Consider the following 16,662-nt stretch of genomic DNA (forward strand, 5'->3'; position numbering starts at 1 on the left):
GTGCCCGAGTGCCCTTCGTAGGTTTTTACCTTCGTCTGGGGCACTGGGCCATAAATGTGGAAACTCTCATGATTCTTGATTCTCTGACGGGCTGAAAATGGACTCAACAAGTAGGGCCTAGTCTGGTGTTTATGAGACTGTACTTTGTTGGGCCTAAACATTTTCAAGAAATTTTATTGGCTGCTACACTTATACAATGCAGAGTAAAATGCTTTCTAATTTTATGAATTAATTAAATTATTTTAAATTCCACAGTACATCAAGTGCTTTTCTTTTAAGCCCATACTTAGAGTAGTTTTTTCCACCCACAAGAATATTTTAAAAAGCAAAAGCCGTCTCTTCAAATACAAGAAACGGATGTTTTTTCTGCTCTGAGGTCCCATGAAAAATTTATTTACTTACAAGTAAGGGGAAAAAAGTGAGAATATGTTGCAGGTGCGAAGTGTAACGCGGAAATGGGAGATTTTAAGGATGAGGATTTCATTTTGCATCACATCCTTACACATCCTTCATTTTTTGAGAAAATCCAACATGAAATCTTTCCTCCTCCATTTAGGTACCACATGGCGTATGAGTGACATGTTTGCCAATAAAAACAGGCAAGGAAATTGTGTATATTAAGGCAGAAAATTGCATTGGCTCAGAGGCAATTGCAGCAAAATGTTTGAAATTTAATCAATTTACTATCTCTTTAGAGTTAATTAATTTCTATTCAAGCAATCAAATATATATCTGGCTAATCAAGCAATTTTCGGTTGCAACAAAGTAATGTAGATATTTACTTACTAAGATTCGGTTGGCAAAGCTACCATAATTAAACTTAATTGGTTTTATGTGAGAGTACTTGCCACATGTCTTAAAAACATGTGGCTGAAATGGCTCAGGAGATGCGAAATGCATTTACTAAAACTGGAGGTGAACAATTTCCTTTGTTAACCTGTCTTTTATTGTTCTAAAATATGAATATTGGTTGGGCTTTAACCAAACCAAAGAACCTGAAAACTAAAACCCAAAAAGTTCAATTAAGGTAATTAATTTATTCAATATACAAGTTAATTGGAAAATTATCAATCCGGTTAACATAGATCTAACGCAATTATGAGAGGGTGAGATGGATGGTACTTTAGGTAGGGGTAAGGTCATTTCTACCGTCATTTCTTTACTCATTGTAAAAAGTCGACGCCCATCGCCTTTCCCCACTCATGCTTTAAGCCATGTAATTAAAGTTTTAAAAAAATACTGTCAAGCTTTAAAATAAAATAAGAAAAAGCCTGTTTTGCATAATTGTGCCTCAGCCAGAAATAATAATAAAGAAGAATGTATTTTACAAGCTATCGTTAAATATTGTTGTTAAAACAATGTATTGTTTAATTATTTGCAATTGACAGCTGTTGATTTTGGAAAAGTACCAGACTTGTTGTTTTCATGGTTTTTATTTGTATAGCCTGTTACTCTTGATTGTAAGTCCAAGTTGGCAGCTAAAAATATACCTTTTGTAAATTAATACTTCACATCTCTCATTGCGTGTCAGGTAGTCAGCCTACAAAAATTTGCATTCAACAAGACAAAACCTAGAAAAAACAAGCCAACTGGAACCGCAACCAAAAACCAAATCAGAATCAGACTGAAAATCACAACCCGAACGAGTACAAGCGGTTAAAAGCAGGTGCAAAAGGCACCAAGTATGTAATTTGGCTCAAAAACAGCTGCTTGCTGAAAAGAATCTGAACACAAACTTTAATATTCAAGAAAACAACAACCGCAATAAATGCAAACTCGTTGCACCTATTCAAGAATCAGTTTGGCGAAAAGAGCATATTCTTTTGGGACTGGAAATAAAATATAAAAAATATTAGTGAGCTAAAAAGGGTTTTTAAACAGAACCCATTAGTCCAAGCTTGGCTAATTTGTAGTGGTAATCGTTTCATAAAAAAACAATCTTATAATTTTTAATGCAAAACAATAAATTTATTCTTCCTGTGTAGCTACGCACTCTTCACAATTTCAACTGTTGCCGTTGTGCAACAAGTTGGATGGGTTGGGATGTTTTTTAAAGGCCAAGACCAAAAAGCCAAACAACATGGGAGCAACGGTTTAGTCTGCTGGTTATTGTTGCTTAACCACTTGACTTCTAATGCAGCCAAAGGAAATGGGGCCAAGAGTGGCAACCGGCTTAGAAAAGTTGGGAACAGGTGCCAGGGAATAGAACCATAACTTAGGAAAGTAAACATAAAAGACGGAAGTAAGATGTTACTTATAAGGAGATGTCCCTTCCTGGTTCTGAAAAAACACTATGTTAAAAAAGTCTTATTTGACTCCTAAATTTGTCTCTCTAACCCAAAAGCTGGAATTGCTCTGCTTGCTCAGTTTTATGGCAGTACTCTTCCAAGCTGGCTTGATGTCAATTTGTCTCTTGATTAAAGTTCACTTTTATGGGACTTGGCCATTTTAGCCCGAAAAGCCCACACAATTGCCAGATACATTAAATCTACTGAGAAAAAACAAATAAATTTAAAAAAAATTACAAGAGCCGACTGTGCGACTTGCACAACTTTTTGAGCTCACAGCGGCAACATTGGAGTGTTGCATAATCGAGACCGCAGTTGCAGAGACAAAAGCCGGAGCTACAATAATATTAAATACTACTCTATACACCCACCAAGTGGCAACCGGTTTGCAATATGTTTCAGCTCCATCAGCTTCTCCCGATTTGGGAAAAGGCTCAAACTTCAATTGTGCGAGTCCAAAAAAAAATATATTTTTGTTTTAAATAAAACAATTTCTCAATACTTCACCTTTATTATTTTATCATTTTTGGCCAAGACCTTGTTACCTACATTGAAATGAAATAATCATCAATATTTATTGCAAATTCGTATTACAAATTATTCGACTTGTGTTATAAAGACATACTCGTAAAAAAATAAAGGAGTGAAGTCTATCTATGTTTGCTAATATACTACTATTTAAAATAAATCTTATAGCTTATTTAAATTCATTAATAAAGCTCTCTAAAACAACCTCATTATCTTTTATTTTTGTCCTTATTTCGGCGCAAGAGTCACACTTTTTGCCCAAAAGTTTGGTTCTTCCGACCCGTCAGTTTCCTGTCCAGCCGGCGTCCGTAAAAGTTTTTCCCTGTTGCGACCGCCATAAATTCTAATTACATATCAAAGAAAATTTAATTTCAGTGGACATGCAAAATAAATGAGTTGGACGAAATGGCGGGCCAAACAAGGTATAAAATTAAAATGTATTATTTAATTTTTCACATTGCCCTCGGATATTATGCTATCTAATGTTCCAAATGTTCCAAAAACGAGGAGCTAACGACACAGAGTGCGATGCGATTACGCAAAAAGTTTCTTGTTCTCTGGACAAGCTGCCTTTTATGGGTCGGCAGAATGAGCGATTAACATAATTTTTCTATATTATTTCATATGATGATTATTATGACTACTATTATTGTGTTTTTGTGAATCTTGACCCCGCAAATGGAGAATCCAGAAACCGGTTCTGCCTCTTGGCCCTGGGCTAGAAATATTTTTTGTGGCCAAAACAATAGAAAGACACGACTAGACGCCTTTTTGTTGTTATTTCTAATCTAATAATTTCTAAGAGAGTGTTAACGACCAGAAATAAGATACTCGAGTAATGCGATATCTTATGAAGCCAAGAACAGAATGTATCCAATTATAGATTTCACGCAATTATTGACTTAAAGCTTGAATAGGAATGTTGAATAAACTTTTGGGTTATTTCTTAATTATACTTTGATTCTTTCTGAGCCTTAGATATACTTTCGAAAAACCCCTTCTGTATGCTACCTTTAGAATATCATTAAGAAACTTAAACATGTTTTCTGGTTTGCAATTTCCATGAATATAATGAGCTCTATTATGCAAGCTCCCGCTGGAAACTGAAAAGCTTCGTAGAATATTTTGCATGTGCACTAATTATACCCTTGCAGGGGGTATTATAATTTTGGTCAAAAGTGTGCAACGCAGTGAAGGAGACATCTCCGACCCTATAAAGTATATATATTCTTGATCAGGATCACCTCCTGAGTCGATATGAGCATGTCCGTCTGTCCGTCTGTCCGTCTGTCCGTCTGTCTGTCTGTCTGTTTCTACGCAAACTAGTCTCTCAGTTTTTAAGCTATCGAGTTGAAACTTTGCACACATCCTTTTTTCCTTTGCAGGCAGTATATAAGTCGGAACGGCCGGGATCGGTCGACTATATCCTATAGCTGCCATATAACTGATTGATCGGAAATGCCATAACTTTGGTGTTTTTTAAGTTAGAAAGATGGGATTTGGTACAGATTCTATTTTGGGAAAAATAATTCAATATGCCAAATTTCATAAGGATCGGCCGACTATATACGATCCGCTACATATCTAATAATAAAAGATGCGTGGCGCCACCTAGCGGACTGCGACTGAACTGCAAGGGTATATCAACTTCGGCTCCGCCCGAAGTTAGCTTTCCTTTCTTGTTTTCAGTTGAAAGCAGCTTAAATGTAGAAGCAAATGACAGCTTGTATTTATACAACCCACATAAAGCGTAAAAAAAGCGTGAAAAGAGGAGCCTGGGATTTTTCCGCCCCTCTATGATAAATTGAAACGTGACAATAATTAGTTTAATAATCAAGTTTGTGGGTTAATTCAGCGAAAGAATCTTTTCCATTACCGCCCATTTCTCTCTGCTCTTTTAAAAGGAAGACCCATCTGAGTTAACTTAACTTCTGGGTTAACTAGCTGGGCGTCAGCGGGTTAAAAGTGCTGCCACAAAATCACGACTCCGTGGCTAGCACGTTTTTCTTTAATGCCTGCAACTTGCACTTACCCAAATCCAATCCAATAAATTGCCAGCTATCCATCTCAACATAACAATTTCTCCAAGAAAAAAAAAAATAGAGAAGAAATGAATAATTTTTTACAGCCCATGACCACGCGCCCATTTTCTACGAATATTGGGTCAAGTGCCCCAGGGCGATCCCAAACAATTACCCCAGAAATATTCGGGGCTGCAATCAGTGTCAAGTTGATCAAGATGATGGTCTTCAATTAATTATCATGTTTGTTCAATACAGGTAAAATACAATAACAATCAAATACGGATATAAGAAAATTAAAATTAGCTCATCACTAATTGAGGATTTCTAAAAGAAAACATGGAGATATGACAATTTACAGCAAAGCCATAAAAATGGCCTCGTTAATGTTTGATAGCTTCCTGTGACAACAACTATTGACAGTCACTGTGGCGACACAGTGGGCATACAAAGTCTGTGGATGATGTTGCTGTCTGGTTTATTACTTTTGTATCTGTTTTGATCTCTCAAGTCGGCATCTTTGCAAATCGTCACTGGAGAAGAAATATGAAATTTCATTTATTCGGACCGCCTGCCACTTCCGTTTTTAAATTGTCGAAATTAATGAGTGAGCTTGACTGAACCAAGGCCGTGGACTGATGCTCAAAAACAGGACAAAATACCACTCTAAACGTGGCGTTAATTGCCAGAATCCTCCGGAAAAACAGAGGGCAAGGGAAATGAACCCACTTGAAAAAGTTTTACGCTGCGATAAAATAATTAAACAACCAAAATAAGATGGACGTGCCAAGACAGACTTAATGGATACTCATTATTATTTTAATTTTAATTAACATATATATAATTTGCTGCTAAAATGAGTAATGATTTAATGAAGAAGCCAGCTCTAGCTTTAATATTTAGTTTCCATACAATTGCAGAAGGTATCATTATTTTTTAAACTTTTCTTCAAATTTCCTGGGGATCCCCTTCGAATTGATGAAGAATGCAAGGGTGCCCAATTTGGCCCCCAGGAATGGCTATATATTTGCCAATGTTCTTTAAACGATTTCTAGATCGATTCTCCATCATTCTGCATAAAAATCTAAGAACAAAATATGTTAAAGATTTTTCTTCAAATTTTCTGGGGATTCCCTTTGGAATGATGAAGAATGCAAGGATGCCCAATATGGCCACAGGAATATCTTCGCCAATTTCCATCCGATTCCTGCGCGGAATACTTTAATCGATGGCTAGATCGATTTTTCATTCCTTTCAAAAAGGGTGAAATATGGCTCCCTCTTAAAATTTTTCTTTAATATTTCCTCGACCTTTTTGGTTTGGTCTACAACAACCCCAAACATTTTTTCATCCCTGGAAAGCAAAGAATATTTTTGTTTAACCGTCGATGCAAAAGCAAATATTATCTGAAAAATATCAAGAAAGTTTTAATAGAATTTTGTTTAAATGTATCTTTTCAAATTTTATTTTATGATTTATGAGGCTCAAAAAGAAGATGGCGCAGCACAACTCTTCAAAATTTTCGGAACACTTCGATGGCTTCAATGGATGGCTAAACTTTAGACAGCCTTTTGGAAACAAGGGAATGAATAGGCATATGAATAAACACCCACTGATTGACATAATAATATGTAGACGAGATTACTAAAAAAAAGGGTAAATATATAAAATGCGTTGGGCCCAGTAAAGTACGTATAGCTTTTGTACAAAAAGAGTTTTATTAATGTTATTGGGTTAACATTTAAAGATTATTTTCTTAAAAGATTTGAGAAAAAATTTTAAGAAGGGACTGAGTTATATTCAAGCCCATCCTTATAAATTATTTGACGCAAAGTAAATTATTAAAGACCTAAACCATTCAGGGGAAGTCATTTTTTCCTTTGCTAAAGTTGTCAATATGTCAATAAAAGGGAAACCGTCGAAAGCTGGCTAAAATATATGTCTCTGTTGTCTACTTGTTGCTGAAAACGTTCATTTTACTTGTTCACCGGGTTTTTGTTGATTTATAAAATACTGCTGGCATTCGTAAAGAGTTTATGGAAGCCCACAAGCTGCGGTTCACGTACCGCTGATTTGGAAAACATTTGAATGGCGCCATAAAATCACTTAAGTGTTTTGCACAACACGTTCACTGCGCCCATTTCAATATTTTTGTGGCATATTTACGGGCGCTGACGTACAGGACTTTAGGGCCAAGGCAAGGCATCTCCTTCGACGCACTGCTCATTTTCCAAGAAACCTTGTCGGAGGATGGAAACTGAAATGGTTTTTAGATGTGGGGTGCTTGGGGTGAATTCGGAAACCAAAGCATATGTGTAGGCCCCGAAGCCATGGTGTTTGGTATCCGATTTTCCGTTGGGAATTCCGCGCCACTTTCCCGCTCGATTCCGAAACAACCATATTAAATTTGTTATAAATTAAGATTGATAGCGATTCGTCCTTAGGGTCTCTCGCAAAACACACATTTCTATATTAAGGTCTGGTGTGTTGGGTTGAACATGCAGTCTCCATATCCTATATATTTCCACTTACCTCCTTTTCACCGAAAGTTTAGCCGCACTGCAAATTGAAAGATTGAAAATGCTTATTAAGTTGAATTTCTTTTTTTGCTTAAGATATGAATAATGGTATGGCGTTAAAACTGTTTTAGTTTTATTAAAATGCTTCGATTTGAGTATTATATAGACTCTTATAGGGATATATCCTGGATGTCCTATAAATTTTAAATGAACTTTTTTGCAAAAAGCCCCACTAGTCTCAAACAACAGCACTAAAAAAAAACAAAAAACTTCCAACGACGTTAAATGAAAATCCGTCGAGACAGCTGAAATACATTGGTTTTGGCCATTATTGAAACTTTGATTTGGGATTGAGCCGTCGGCTGTTGGAAATTCATTCAATCGTAATAGGAAAATGGAGTGAGAGGGGACGGAAGTCAGGTGACTAACTTGATTAAGGATTTCACACTTGATTAAATACGGAGGCCAGTTGTATTATACGAATTTTGTAAAAAGAATTCTCTCTCCTCTAAAAAGCAAAAGAGTGAACTTTTTAACCACATTATGCATGCAAAATTTCGAGGTTAATTTAAAGTTTAAACCATATTTTCAGGCAAGAGAGGTAAAATTTTCGTCATTCTGACCATGAAACTTTTATGAAAGACTCGCCTTTTTGGAATAATGAAATAACTGACATTGCATATTGTGTTTTTCATTTGAAAAAAGGTGAGCCGAGAAAAATGTATATGAAAATAGTTGCATGCAAATATTATAGTATTCATTTATTCCGATTTTTTCCGTAAGATTTTAAAATAAAGTTTGACAATGCACACCGCAAGAAATAAAATTGGGTCTGCTCTTAGAAAGTCAGCCGATAAAGGCCTCAATGAAATATGAAATATCACCCTCATGGCTAAAAGAATGTTCTTCAAATAGCTAATCATGCTTATGAATTATATTCCATACAAAACATGAACAAGATTATAGTTTAAAATATTTATGTTGGGGTTTATCCAACTTACCCTAAAACATTCTTCATAAATTTTCAAACATTCGTTTGGATGAGCTCATTTGGTATTTTAGCATATCATTTACGTAATATTTTACATCCTTGACAGAATCATAATTTAAAGCAAGAAACATGACAGGTAGGTCGTCAATTGATGTGCGAAGAGCATTTATTATTAAAAAGAGTTTAAGACACAATCTTAAAGTTGTTAAAAAGGTTAAGAACTGAAATGAATAAACAAAAGCCTAAACATTTTTTCGGGGAAAAAGGTTAAATTAGGCCTGACAAGGATGGTCTCAAAAACCACAAATATTTTATTCATTGTTATGATTCTTGGTTAGATCTTCGGAAAAGTGACCTAAGAAAGGTTCATTGGGATGAAAGGGATAGATCCCGTTAATCGCAAACACATCCCAAAAATGTTTATCGACACATTAATGGATTATCAATTTTCCGAGCACGTAGACAAATAAAATAAAACTGTCATCATCCATAAGCTCATAAAAATTGAAAACTGACTGGCAGCCGAAACTATAAACGACCGTTTAGTGGAGTTAACATTTTAATTTAGGCCAATAGAGCACAAATTACGCATACGCAATGAATGCTATTAGCAATATTTAAACGCTTATTATTATAATGGTACCTAATTGGTTTAATTAATTAGCTATATTAACTATTTCTTCGGATTTACGTAACAAATAGTTTCCAAACTAATTGGCTTAAGTGAACTAATTTTTTATAATTTAGTTATTATTTATTAGCTTAATTTAAAAAACGTACAATTTCTTATCCTTTATCCAACTAAGAGTGACAATTTTTTATTTATTATATTTAAAAATAACAATCACCACAACGCACATTAATTTATGTCATTTTAGGAGTACTTTTTTTTCAATTTTAAAAAAGAAATTAATTTTCGGAGTGCTGATTTGTTTTATTGATTGCAATGAGTCCTTGTTTGGCTTCGTTACTATAGGTTTAGGCCAAAGAATTCCGGGTTGTTGTAAAACAGGTAAATTTCTGTCCGATTTTCAGCGAAGCAACTTCCGCTCACGTCAAATCCCGTTAACTAAGTGAAGCTTTTAGTTGCCACAAGTTGCCGGTGGAGCCAACGAGTTCGAATCAAACATGCCACCAGCGCTTACCGTGCCTCATAATAGTGACAGGTTTGTCAAACTAAAGTCTGTTAGCCTTAAAAGGAGAGATAAATAAATATATGACCTAAAGAAATATGAAGTTTTTAATATATATACTTATTTAGACTAATAAGGGTAATTTTTTAATTATTTGAAATACAAAACAATTGAGAAGAAATAAATTTTTCAAAAACCAATTTATATTTTTTTAGAAGTTAAGTTAATATTTAGAATTTACATTGTTGTTCATTTTAGACACAAGATCATGTCTGCAACAGCCACCTTGAAGCTTCCTGTGGATGCCTCCATATCTATTTGTATTTACTATTGATTTGCCTTCAACTATTGCCATTTCCTCCATTCAAGAGGTAAATGCTCCTCGAGAGCTGGTGAAAAGTGTAAATATTGCGATTTCAGTTGGGGGGACTCAGATGGGCAGGTAAGTATAACGTAACAGGTGTTTCAAACAGAGGCAGGAAATTCGATAAGGAAACTTAATCCTTTTGATTAAGGGGAAGAGAACTTTAATTACATATTGGTTCTGATTGAAAATGTTTGCGGTTAAGTTTCAATATGCCAGGTGTGAGAAAAGGGTAAATATATTAAAGAAGACTGCAAACTTTAATAATCGATGTTTAGGGCTCAAATTATATTTGATGAAATTAATCCAATAACACATATTAAATACTAATTACACATACAAGTCTCAAGGTAATAGACCTTCTGAATAATTTAATATTTAATTTGCACAGCCAACAAAATCAGTATGAAATCTGATTAGCCAATAAATTAGATTAATTTTCTAAATGTACGTTAACTAATATTATTCATTCTCTTTGCATTCATCCATAGCTTCCTTCTACGCTAATGTATCTAATAGATACGCCCTGCAATTCCCACAATGCAAGGAATCTGACAGCGAGGAGCAGAAATGGAAACCAGTTGAATGAGTGCGTGATTCTATCTTATTCTGTTGCTTCCCATTTCCCACTGAACGTCAAAGATGAGTGGGTGGGAGGATAGGTAGTGGGTGGCCATGTAGGGGAACCGCAAGGTGACAGGGCGTTGGTGTCCTTGCCGCTTTTCCGGCAGACGGATGATATATCACAGACATAGCCGAGCGGCAGGTCGGCAGACTTCACGCTCATCATCGCCTTTCTCATTAAGAGCAGGTGAGCCTTTTATTCATGCACTTGACTTTCAGAGCGCCCTGGGCATCATTTAATAAGGTCGACTGTTTTTAACCCTTTTCTCTTTTTTATAGGTACTTCTTAAAAACGATTTAAAACTCGAGAATATAAGAAGCATTAAATAAGTCGAAGTGCTACGAAGCTGTATCATACCAGCAACATTTTAAGCACTTATTTTGTGGTATTCAAAAAAATTTTCTGAGTGCACTTGGTGGCCATCCTCAAAGATGAAACATAAACGGACAAATGGCTAGGTAGAGGGGATTATTAAGCCTTTAGCCACGTGTCTTCTTCAGAACTCATTCAACATCACCTGGCGACATATAAATGTGCGATGAGCGCCTTTTAAGAGCTTTCATAAAACTTGTCAAGTACCTGAATGTAAAACTTTCCACACATTAGCTATATTCTCTAGGACGAAGGGTAAAACGTTTGTCAAGGGAAAAATAATGATTTTACAATTTTTTACCAGTAGTTCCTCTCAAATTTAAGTGCAGTAAAGCAACTACCAGGTACTCGCATTAATTATGTTAATTGAACTGTGGCATTGTACCGGAAAAGGCCAGAGGGCCTGTGTCCTCGGAAGGCGGAATCATATTGAGACGTCCCCGCAGAACCACAGACACATAACTCATAATGACATGAGAGTCTGTTGAGGCAAAGCCAAGTATACCACCACAATACCCCCCGTAGACATGTAGGCGAGTCATCATTAAAACTTGTGGCAGGTTGCTGCGTGCAACGCGGCCCGATTCCACCAAACTGGTCAAATTCGAGCCAGTGAGAGAAAAATGACATATACTTATTATAATTCTTTACAATAAACCAATTTTAAGAATTTTGAATCAAGTAACCTTTTCTAAATAACATGTCTTTCTTGAGGGCTTGTTGAAAGCGAAACTAGAATGCGTCTAAATATAAAAGCAACATCTCAAAATCTGAAAGGATTGGTCTATCTATAAATAGAACAAGGCCAACTCATGGCCAAGGCCAAAAGCAATCAGCGAAATCAATCAACGCAAAAAGCACAACAATAAAAAATGAAAAGCAAAAAATTATAAAAAATGAGCAGCAAAAATCTGTCTGAAAGGATACCCACACCTTATTCATTCTCTTGCATTGTGAGGCAAACAATGCATAATTACTTATAATGATTTTTTTTTTCTGTTGTGGACCTGAAGGGACTATTCCAGATTTCTTTTCTAGGCAAGTTAATTCAAAGATTTATTCAAGGGATTCCAATTTGTCTGGAATCAGCTTATTCTGCTTTCAATGATTATAAAATAATACAAATTGATTCGCCCATCATGCTTCGTTTATTAAATTTTACAACGTGGCACTCAAGATAAGCTGAACATAATCCTTGAGCGCATAAGTGGCACGTAGCAGGGATTTATCCCTGGCACGAGCTGTAAATAATAGCTCATACTATGATGCACCTCCAATGAGGTTAATTTTCACACCTTTGTAAATGGCTTAATGCTAATGATTCGTAATTAGTCACTGGTGTTTGCACATCAATTTTAATCTTTTTATGTCCAAAATGTATATATTTTCGCGCATTTTCTGCAATATTTTGATTATTTTTTTTAAAGAAATTTTGTGTAAAGACGAAAGGTGGGCAGGGAGAGTTTCCTTTCTTTACTTTGACTGGCTCTCACTTTCTCCGTCTACGTTTATAGACAAAACGTGAGAGTCTACTAAGCCATTTCACACGCAAATTGTCCCCTTCTGTCCGGTGTTCAATGTCCCCAAAGTGCAAAGTTCGGGTAAAATGCGAAAATGCATTAAATATTTACCAAATCAATAAAACGTACTTCGCGGCTGATTTCTGGTTCTTTTCGAGGATTTCACTTTTGCACCAAAAACATAAATGGTTCTATATATTTTAAGCTAAATGTGTTACTATATTTATTGATATTTGTAATTTATACAATCACAGCCTACTTGAAATAATTTCCTAAAAAATTCAAGTCAAGATATCTCACATGCTGCTGCAATTTTGCCAAAAGTGTTTTGGTTAACTTTCTTCGAGTATCTGACTTACAGAATTTAACAAACTTGAACAAAGTTTTAAGTCATAACATGCCATATATTCAGGCCTAGAGCCTCGGAGAGGATCTCAATTTGGCTTCAATTTAACACTTCTAAAGATGGTATTAGTCAAGGACTCAACTAAATTGTTTTCTACTTTGACTTCATCTACATTTTGACTTCAAGTCTTAGGATTACACTCATTTTTTATCAAACATGTATTTCTGACAAGCTGTTCTGCACAGTGGTTTACATTCTCCAAACAAACTTTATCCCTCCCTCAGGAACCCTTTCCCTCATCCTGGCCACGTAGTCCAGGCATTACATTGATTGACTTTTCATGTCTGCGCCGTGAGAGTGTCTGGGTTATCACTATCTTTGTTTGTTTGGATGGGACTAAGTCCATCCAGCCACTTGGCAGTTGTCTCACGTAAATATATTCCCTTGGATGACAATATTGGTATTGTGTAATAAAATATTCATTCCTAATTAGGCAAAGGGTGTTCTACAAGTGGGTCATTCTCAGTAAAATATTAATGAAAAAATATATCTTAAAATTATTAACAACTTTTACAATAAACCAAATCAAATAGAAAATCAATTAGTTCAGCTTTTATATTTAAATCAAAACTTCACAATATTTCAAGTTATTTACTAACGTTATGGCTACCTTTGGACTAAGATTATATTTCTTTACTCTTCTTGGATGTATAATCCTTACTTTAGTCTGCGGGGACAAAGTCCCTACGAATAAGTCGCCTGGTCACCGACCCGTTCATCGACGTCCCCATAATCTTCACAGGGCACCGTATAAAGGATACGATTGGTACAGAACGTTAGTACTCGACATTTCCTCAAAATGATAACTTTTTAATTTATTATCTATTTTACAGCTATGAGCTTAATCTTGAACCGATACGAAAGGAATCACATAAGAAGACCACACAGGAGGATGAGAAACTATAGATTAACGAAAATTAGTGGTTGGAATTCTTTGAAAAATTACAAAAAGCTTCCATATTTAATATCATAATTCTAAAAGCAAAGTATATAGCTTTTTAAAACTTTATTAAACTATGCGAAAGTGCGAGATATATCCTTCTTTGTTTCCCGATAAATTTAAAGAATGTTCAAAGCACGTTGTGATCATTTTCCTAGACACTTTCAGATGGTCTGTTATTAGCAAAATTATAATTTAATTTACTGGGGCTAAATACTTCATGAAAGCTTAGCGATTTTAATATTCTAGAATTCTCATGGGACTTTGTGCTACTGGATGCACCCATTTGACTCACATTCTAGCAACATCTTGCCAACCTTCTTGTATTTCTTTCACAGTTTTATCCTTCTTTCCTTCCATAGTGTTATTCCGACCGCAATCGAAACAACATTTCCTTGGCAAGTGACACTTGAGCAGCGAGCATTCTTTAATTTTGTATAGTCAAAAGGATTAAGGGCCGGTATAAGGAGAGAGATTGAGCCTGTCCGGCACGTAATGCCGTATCCTGGCAGCAGGTGAACAGCGGCGAAACGAGTGGCATGCCAAGCACGTATCCTGCGGCGCGGTGAGGATAAGGTTTCCCTTTCTTGTCCTGTTATTGTTACGCTTGCTGAATGTTATTCCTTGCCGCCCCACTCAACAATCTGCTTCTGATGGTCAATGAATTTTATCAGTGAGTGCACTGGACAAGCTAAGCAATTGAGCCTTTTGTATAGGGTATTCTCTACAATATATTGATCCGTCTATTTTGTTTAGTAATCAGACCCTTTATTGGTCAATTTATTTTCATTCGCAATCAAGCAATTGGTGTATGTTTGGGAACATGGAATTTCATTTATGAAAAATAAACTATAAGAATTTCAAAAAACCTTATTGGTTTTCTCCCCCAGTGGCACTTAATTTAAATTCTGTTTAGCTTCTGGGGAATATTGCACCTTTCAAGCATTCTAATTTACGATAAACCAAATACCAATAATAATCATACGCATCGTTGACCACAAAAAAATATAAATACATAAATACAATACAATAAAAAAGTTAAATATTAGTTTCTATTGAAACGTTTTATAGCAGCATGGCATACAAAATATATCTGCCTGATTCTAATGGGCTTTCCGTATGGTCTGATCTTTGGTAATCTCAAATGCGGTTTATGAGCTCAAACACATCAAGTTCATCACATTGTTATCAGAGCCGGAACTAGAGGTCAATGTTGGGCGCACATGTTGGCCGTAACTAATCAAAAAATCTTAAACATCTGAATTTGTTTATGAAACAAGAACTATGAGTTATGAATAAGACATCGAGTAACTAGACTGCATAAAAAATACTGCATTTAAATACTTAAAATTAAAGACATTTATTATTCAGTTAAGCATTTAAACAGATTTAATCAACATTTCCGAAAATGTGACGGATCGGGAATAGTCCCTTTTCCAGAGCCACATTACTCCTCCGTCCCGGGGGGCGTTGCCATATTCATCGTATGGGCCATTAAGAGCACTAAAAAATTTACATATTTATCAATATTATTACATATTTTAGAGCAATAATTCATACCTTTCATAACATGATTTAAACCACCATCCATTGAGACTCCTTGCGCAATTGTGTTTTTCTTTGTCATTGTCTCGATCAATAGTAGAAAATTTCATATTTTTGTTTTCAGCTATGTAGTTACCAGCTGTTCCTGAATATCCCTCGATATATTTTAGCTCGTATGACTCTTCCTCGTTGCCGATTTCGAATTGGGTATAGTGGGCATAAGCGGAATCCCCGTCGAAGTCCGCAATCCTAACACAAAGCTCATGTTGCGCCGATGAAGTCATCAAGTGCAATCGATCCAGCCCCATGAAAAACTCCCCTTGGATATTGCCAAATCCTTCCTTATACTCATCCCAGGTGCGGTTGAAGTCCACACTTCCATCGAATCGTCTTTGAACTAGTATCCATCCAGGTCCCGAAGCGCAGGGTCCATCAAAGGGTGTCATTCCACGGAGCTTCATTTTGTATATTTCTCTCGGATTGTATGGTGGTACATTCGAAACCTTTCCCGTGGCCTTACACTGTAAAAGCTGATTAGACAGCCATCGCTTAGAATACGTAAGGCCTTTTAAATCCTTTAATGTTTTTGTTAGTTTATCCTGCTCTCTTTCTAACTTAAATTCGTAATCGATATCATGACGTTCAAAAAAAATGTCTATGTATTCGTTATCGGAATAACAAAACTCTTCGCAATTTTTGAATTCATTTGAATTTGTATCTGTTACATTTTTTTCAGAGTCTGCGCAAATAAAGTGTGTGTTTTGGTGCAGTAAAATATAAAAAATCACTACAAAAGCACTCGCTTTCATTTTGAGAACTGCCTATCTGTCCCACCGCCGACTTGGTACTATTCCAAGCCAAAAAAATATTTGGCATTGTCTGATCTTTTCATTATCTCCAAAGCTCCATAAGAGCACAATGAGAGATTAAAGTCAATATTATTGTTTTGTATACATGAGTACATTTTAATAAAATTAATTTGTGCTTTGATGATTACTTTGATGATTAGGGGGCATTACAAAATTTTAAGTTGGGAATTGTCGAAAACTTTTAATTTGTTTAAATATCTTGGACTATTTTAGAAGAGTTGTCTAAATTTTTCCGTCCAGAGTTGCAAAAGTGCGAAAAGTTTATGCTGTAATTAGCAAAGCAAATAAAACATAAGTATAAACAACAATAAAACAAAAACTCTTATTATTGTTATAATTGACACTCTTTTTGCTTTCTTTCAGTTCATTGTCAACCTCCCACATTGGTTTCCCACATTGGTATAGGTTTTCACATTTCAACTTATAAAACTGCCAGCAATATAAATTATAAAAATGAGAAAAAGAAGCAAGCTTAAAGCACTTTCTTGAACACGCATACAACTTCTTTAAAATACTCCAGTCACGAAAAAAGCGAAAATAA

The 16,662-nt window shown here is 35.5% G+C and overlaps 2 protein-coding genes and 3 long non-coding RNA genes across 5 annotated transcripts; 3 read left to right on the forward strand and 2 right to left on the reverse strand.

Moving 5' to 3' along the window:
• Positions 1 to 1,479: 1,479 nt before the first annotated feature.
• LOC123257424 lies at positions 1,480 to 2,794 on the forward strand. Its single transcript, XR_006507482.1, has 2 exons — positions 1,480 to 1,682; positions 1,750 to 2,794. It is a non-coding gene; the product is annotated as an uncharacterized LOC123257424 (long non-coding RNA).
• Positions 2,795 to 6,529: 3,735 nt separating this feature from the next.
• Positions 6,530 to 13,234, reverse strand: LOC116654967. Its single transcript, XR_004310127.2, has 3 exons — positions 12,473 to 13,234; positions 9,128 to 9,538; positions 6,530 to 7,396 (listed from the first exon to the last, which is right to left on the reverse strand). It is a non-coding gene; the product is annotated as an uncharacterized LOC116654967 (long non-coding RNA).
• On the forward strand, positions 9,671 to 12,475 carry LOC116654968. The gene is made up of 3 exons (XR_004310128.2): positions 9,671 to 9,851; positions 10,336 to 10,655; positions 10,748 to 12,475. It is a non-coding gene; the product is annotated as an uncharacterized LOC116654968 (long non-coding RNA).
• A 111-nt stretch (positions 13,235 to 13,345) lies between the features above and the next one.
• Positions 13,346 to 13,801, forward strand: LOC116654966. The gene is made up of 2 exons (XM_032451817.2): positions 13,346 to 13,542; positions 13,601 to 13,801. Exons 1-2 carry the CDS (start codon positions 13,370 to 13,372, stop codon positions 13,671 to 13,673), a joined length of 246 nt encoding a protein of 81 aa, XP_032307708.1. The 5' UTR covers positions 13,346 to 13,369; the 3' UTR covers positions 13,674 to 13,801.
• Positions 13,802 to 15,048: 1,247 nt separating this feature from the next.
• Positions 15,049 to 16,104, reverse strand: LOC6498272 (ficolin-1). The gene is made up of 2 exons (XM_032451681.1): positions 15,268 to 16,104; positions 15,049 to 15,210 (listed from the first exon to the last, which is right to left on the reverse strand). Exons 1-2 carry the CDS (start codon positions 16,059 to 16,061, stop codon positions 15,087 to 15,089), a joined length of 918 nt encoding a protein of 305 aa, XP_032307572.1. The 5' UTR covers positions 16,062 to 16,104; the 3' UTR covers positions 15,049 to 15,086.
• Positions 16,105 to 16,662: the final 558 nt, after the last annotated feature.

This window comes from Drosophila ananassae, chromosome 3R (genome assembly GCF_017639315.1).
Source record: "Drosophila ananassae strain 14024-0371.13 chromosome 3R, ASM1763931v2, whole genome shotgun sequence".
Classification (NCBI taxonomy): Eukaryota; Metazoa; Arthropoda; class Insecta; order Diptera; family Drosophilidae; genus Drosophila; species Drosophila ananassae.

Bases quoted from the DNA above. Each gene is read 5' to 3' on its own strand.
- LOC6498272 (XM_032451681.1), bottom strand. From the start codon at position 16,061: ATGAAAGCGAGTGCTTTTGTAGTGATTTTTTATATTTTACTGCACCAA. The intron at 15,211-15,267 runs GTATGAATTATT...TAAATTTTTTAG, and splicing joins TTTAAATCATGTTATGAAAG to TGCTCTTAATGGCCCATACG.
- LOC116654966 (XM_032451817.2), top strand. From the start codon at position 13,370: ATGGCTACCTTTGGACTAAGATTATATTTCTTTACTCTTCTTGGATGT. The intron at 13,543-13,600 runs GTTAGTACTCGA...TCTATTTTACAG, and splicing joins GGATACGATTGGTACAGAAC to CTATGAGCTTAATCTTGAAC.